The 6,335-nt window shown below is 38.0% G+C and overlaps 1 protein-coding gene across 1 annotated transcript; it reads right to left on the minus strand.

The window, feature by feature from the left end:
* Positions 1-4,169: 4,169 nt before the first annotated feature.
* On the minus strand, positions 4,170-6,014 carry LOC138899118 (uncharacterized). Its single transcript, XM_070185239.1, has 3 exons — positions 5,721-6,014; positions 5,443-5,595; positions 4,170-4,349 (listed from the first exon to the last, which is right to left on the minus strand). The coding sequence occupies exons 1-3, from the start codon at positions 6,012-6,014 to the stop codon at positions 4,170-4,172; spliced, it is 627 nt and encodes a 208-aa protein (XP_070041340.1).
* Positions 6,015-6,335: the final 321 nt, after the last annotated feature.

Raw genomic sequence — 6,335 nt, forward strand, 5'->3', positions numbered from 1 at the left:
TACTTACCTCAAACCGCGCAAAATCCCCCTAAGTTCAAATCCCTTATTTACACCTCAAAAACATATAATTTAGTCGGAATATTCGATGATAGTTCAATATTATGGAGTAGAAATGATCACAAGTGACTTACCTCAAGATTTCTCGTGATTGCTCGCTCAAAAATCACCTCACCCGCTTTTGGAAATGTCAAAAATGACAAAATATCTCGGACCCTTCTATTTTGTACACTGCCCAGTGCTTTCGCACCTGCGGCTCATTAAACCACTTATGCGGTACATGCTTATACGACCAATCTGCCGCTTCTGCAACTAATTACATTTATGTGGAGCTTTGTCCGCATCTGCGAACACGCTTCTGCGAAGAAGTTGTCTGCTTCTGAGATCTTGCCCAGCTCCCCTCGCGTCCACTTCTGCGACTTTTGAGTCACTTCTGCGGACTCGCTTCTATGAGTTTTCGTCCGCTTCTGTGGACCTTGCGCACTTGCAATGCCCATAGCTCTTCTGCGAGCTCGCACCTGCGAGCCAAGTTCCGCAGGTGCGATTTGCACCAAAAGACAGAAACTTCAGCTTTCTTCCAAGTCCGAATTTGATCCGTTAACCACCCAAACCTCACTCGAGGACCCCGAGACCTTAACCAAATTTACCAACAAGTCCAAAAATATCATACGAACTTAGTCGAGTCTTCAAATCACATTAAACAACACTAAAAACCCGAATCACACGTAGATTCAAGCCTAATGAACTTTGAAACTTCCAATTTCTACAAACGATGCCAGAACCTATCAAATCATGTCCGATTGTCATCAAATTTTGCACACAAGTCATAAATGACATAACGGACTTATTAAAATTTCCATAATTGGATTCCGACTACGATATCAAAAAGTCAACCTCCCGGTCAAACTTCCCAAAAATTCGACTTTCGCCATTTCAAGCCTAATTCTACTACGGACCTCCAAATAATTTTCCGGACATGCTCCTAAGTCCAACCATACGGAGCTATTGGAATTATCAGAATTCAAATCCAAGGTCGTTTATACATAAGTCAACATTCGATTAACTTTTCCAACTTACGTTTTTAGTTATGAGACTAAGTGTCTTATTTCACTCAGAAATCCTTCCAGACCCGAACCAACTAGCCCGGTATGTCATAAAACAGCTATATAGCATAGCTTGAGAATTAAATTGGGGAACGGATTATAATACTCAAAATGACCGGCCGGGTCGTTATAGTATCTTACCCGATCCGCAGCTTACATTAGAGCTAAATAAAAGTCCTACTTGATTCTTAACTGAATGAACTCAATTAGTATAGTAGTACACTACGGGCAAGCCTATGGTTCATCTTTTGTGGCATATGAATGTTGTTTCTGAGAGTGAGCGAATTCTTTCTAACTTGAGTTCCTAATTGTTCTTAATTTCTATGGTGTGTGGAACTACTCTCTATTGTTGTGTAAAGGCACTTGATTCATGAAGGAAAGGTAATGTCATTGACCTCTATGTGAAAGGGGTGTGAATAATGCATGGTGCTTTTGAGTCAAATCTTGAGGCGAAGATGTTACATTATTGTGCGTAATCTATTTTAAATATGTTTGGTGTAATGAGTTAGGAGAGTTGTTTAAAAAAGGTCGTGTCTTTATAAAGTATAGTTTTATTGCTCGGGGACAAGCAATAGTTTAAGTGTGGGGTGTTAATTGTACGATATAATTACGTATTTTAGTCTCTTATTGCACTCTAATTTAATACACTTTAATTGTGTTTGAGCTTTAATCGCTAGTGTTTTGTACTTATTATGTGTTTTAAGCCTTGTAGGAGTGATTCCGAGTGATGTAGATGTTACGGAGCTAATTCAATCTATTTGGAACTATGAAGTTTGAGTAAAAGCCAAAGGAATTAAGTCAGGATCGTGTTCGGGGGTCAAGGACGAAGCCTGGATATCAAAAAGGCGACCGAAACAGGATCACTCTGAGAAACCTCCACAGCCGCGGCGCGTGGGGCGCCGCGGCTGCCTATTTTCTACTGCCTGAGAAATATGATGCTCTCTGAATATCTCCACTGCTGCCCCGCGAGGCGGGTCGCCCCATGCGGCGCGCCTGTGTAATTTTTACAGAGAGAAAATCCTATTTCGGCTAGGAGAAGGTGTTTTTGTCTCGGTCCAACCCTACTTGATATATATATATGGAAAATATTATTTTCTAGACTTTTGACACATCTTAGACCTAAGGAGGCTAAGGAGGAGTTGGAGAAGCAAAAGCACAATGAATTCATCATTCAATCCTCACTCAAAACATGAGTTTGGATCGTTTTATGTTTTTCGATACTTCAAACATATTTGTGATGAATTGCTTCATGTTTATGGAGTAGTTTCTTTTAGGGTTTGTTGAATTTGGTATATTGATATTTGTTTGTGGATATTAACTCTAGTTTTATGTAATGAAGCATTTTTAGATAGTTTAATTATTGCATTTATATTCACTTGTTCATGTAATCGAGAGAGGCATAACTTGTGATATCTTTGCATTGTATTGTTGGTTGAATTCATTAATTTATTCTTAGTAATCAAAAGAGACTAGTTGAATCATTGATTAAACCTAGTTAGGAGGATAATCGAGAGAGGTTCTCCTAAGGACCAATCCACTATGCATTCTTGTATATTTTCACCGAGATTAAATTGGTCCATCATGTGAAGTTGAGACTTAATCGAGAGAAAAATTTCTACTAAACGTTTGAACTAGTAATCAAGTGAATTCTAGAGACTCACTTGAACACTAGAAGTGAATTATCCAGAGTTAAATCTCGGACCCTTATCTTGCACCTATCCTATCAACCACTATTTTCTCCCATTAATATCCTTCGTTGCTTAGATTGTCATTAGTCAATTAGCTCTAAATTCTTGGTTAATTTAGTATTAATCACAAAAACCTCAATTGTTGATCATCTTGGATAGCAATCTAGCTACGAACTACGATAATATTGTTTAACTCCAAACTATGTAGATACAATATTATATTATACTATATTCGACTAGCGAGCATATTTAAGTGTGTATTTTGCGCTCGCCAGGTCACTCGTGTGCGTAATTGTATCTGCCAGAGACTTGGTGGTGAGCTGCTTTCCATGTCTCGATCTGCAGCACCCGGGGTCTCCTTCTCCCCATATTTTTTTATTCTTTCTATTTTCATTCCACATGGTAGTTATAGTGATGTATATTCTACTAGATGCCCATGCACATGTGACACCTGATTTTGGGGATTTCTAGTAGGTGTTCATGGTTGCACCGAATATTATCATCATTTCGCTTTATGTTTTGTTTATACTTTGTGACTTACTAATAATGAAAGCATTTTACCATGGCTTATAAACTTAATTCCACTCTATTAATGTAATTTTTGATTTTAAAAGTTTCACGAACGGATTTTTGCGTTTGTTGTTCACCGTTGGCTTGCTTAACGGTCGTGTTGGGCGCTTGCGACCATTGTGGGAATTGGGTCATGACACCTCCGACGACATCCTGAATTAGGACTTTGTTCACTTTAAATATGAATTCTTTTGTGGACTTGAGACTTTTGGACAGATCTTGATAGTTCATAAACTTTGGACCTTCCTTGCGTAGAAAATCAGTCTTGAATATTTCCGTTTAGCTTTATGGAAGAGTTTAACTTGAGCATCTCCTTAATTTTCCTCTTGCAGAATATCTTTCTTCCATAAAATCAGGATCGTAGTAGATGTTCTTTCTATTATTTTTGTACCTTGATTTGAATAAGTCTTTTTCTTCCATATCTTCTCCCACAATTTCATCTCAGAATATCTATTTTTTTCATGTTTGTATGGATCTTCTCCAAATGTTTCTTTATTTAACAAACTTGTACCAAGAATATATTTTTCACAAGTAAATATTCTTTAAAACTTATGCTATATGTAATCATCAAAATCAATTGGTGAAACCTTGTGGATAATACTCTTTCTATTATTGTCGATCCCCTAAAATAAAGGTAATTGAACTTTATTTAGTATAAAATAAATGTTGCAATATTATTTTTCACATGTTAAAGTAATTTAACTATGCGTGAATTGCTCAAAAACCTACAAATAACAAGAAGAGAAAACTACCTTCTATAACCCTTCAAAATTTTGTTAGCCCATGTTTTCCCCATGACCCGAAATAGCTCTTAGGCCCACTTTAGTGACAAGTTATAGCCACTATTCCCAACACACTTCCACTCTCTTTCAACTGCCTGCTTCTCCTCTCTCTCTCTCTTCTCATCTTCTCCGATCTTCAATCTTCCCTCTTTCCCTTTCTTTTTATCTTTCCCTTCTTCACTACCTCCTTTTTTTTTTCTTTTCTTCTCCTATAGCGACAACAACATACGTTTTTTTTATTTTCTATTTTTTCTTTGCAATATCCTCCTCTTTTACTTAGATATATAAATATTTATCTTATTTGAGTAATTTCTGGCAAAAAACCGGCTGTGGTTGTCGTTTTTTTTGCTTTCTGTCCACTTTCAGTTGTAGTATTACATGATACTTTTTCGGATGACTTTTGTAAGAAGATGAGAAATGGAGAAAATAAAATAGCCGATGGTGGAGAAAAGCTTTTCTGGCCAAGCTCGGTGTCCTCCATCATCGTCAGTGCTCCTTTATCTATACACTGTGTAATTAGTGCATAATAATTGTATAATATAGTGTATAATCACTGTGTTTACATTATACATTTATTATACATTTGTTATACACGTATTATACAAAACTGGACGTGAAAGATCACAGTGACTATGGTGTGTGTTAAAAATATTGTATATAATATGTATATATAATGTATGCACATTTATATGAAACATGCCTCTACACTGATATAATGCATATATACTTTTTTATACAAATTCAATGTTCATATAATTTTATATATATTATATGTTGTTCATGTACACTTTGTATATATTTTGTATATAAAGTGTATAATTCTATATATATTGTTCGACGATGTATAAAAGTGTATATACACTTTATACTAGTGTATAATGTGTATAGTACATATAAAACCTATACATCACCTTCTTCCTCTTCTTACATCATGGGTATTTTTGCTTATGCAATATTATATTTTTCTAGATTGATCACAAAAAATTTATTTTTTTTGTATAAGATAAAAAAGGGGATTTTGGAGGTTATGGAGAAGACGGTTGGGTTTAATGGAATCTTTGGGCTGAATCCCTTTCCTTTGCCGTTCTTAGCTGGATTTCGGCCAAAGTAAGTTGTACCCGAACATCCTCTTTTTTCCGAGGTCAAACAATCCATTTTGCCTATCCATTTATTGGTCTCAACCTTGACTATATCCATTTTAGCTCGGAGCTGAGCGATCCGATTGAGTTTATATTGGACCTGCGGATTTTGACCATCAGCCACCGAATCAAACTCATCATCACTTAATTTTAAGACTTTTACCTGATCGACCAAGTCAGCATGGTCCTTCCGAGCCACTTCCAGCTCGGCACGGAGGTCCTTAGTCTCGCTTTTGAGCTGCTCACTAAAAAGTTTAAAGGCGTCTCTCTTCTCAGTAAGCTCTCGAACTCTAGCTTCGAGTTGTTTCAGGTTATCCTAGTACCTCAAAAAAATCTCATGATGAAGTACCGAAGCCTACGAACAAAAAAGGAAATGTTGAGTCATCAGCAAAATAAGCTATGTGTAAATCAAAAGATTCACTTAGGGAAGCATGGAATTACCCGATTCAGTGCCTGTTGCACTTTGTTAAAAAGGTAGGGTGCATCCACCTCGTTCATCTTAGCTTGATCATCCTCGGTCACCAGGCACCGAAGATAGCTGGCCACCGCTACGGGGGAAGAAAGAACCTGAGCATCCTCAGGAAAGGAAAAAACAATTGTGCCTTTTCGATCAGGATATGCACTCGGGGCAGGAAATTGATCGACCAATTTCGGGCTCGAGGAAGGCTCGCTTGCTTTAGAGGGTGAACTCTTCTTCGGTATCTCTAAATTGCCAAAACTAATGGCATCCTCCATGGCCGTAGAAACCACGCCATAAAAAAACCACGAAAAGGGTCGTTCGATCTGTGGGCTCCCTCGATGGGGCGTTCTTTGTTGCTTGGGCTTCATTAAACATCGACTCTGTGAACGAGGGCGACTCAGCAATCTCTATCGGACCGATTGCTTCCTGCGAGGCTTTGCTCGAATCTCGGGAAGCCTCAGCTCCTATGTCCACCTCGGCCTCAAGAAATTCGGCCTTGCCTCCCCCTAGTTCGGAGGCCCCTTGCCCTTCGAGTTGCTGCGGCATACAGGTCACGAGATCAAAGGCTTCTCCTTACACCTTGGACTCATCCCTCA

Source organism: Nicotiana tomentosiformis, chromosome 9 (genome assembly GCF_000390325.3).
Source record: "Nicotiana tomentosiformis chromosome 9, ASM39032v3, whole genome shotgun sequence".
NCBI lineage: Eukaryota > Viridiplantae > Streptophyta > Magnoliopsida > Solanales > Solanaceae > Nicotiana > Nicotiana tomentosiformis.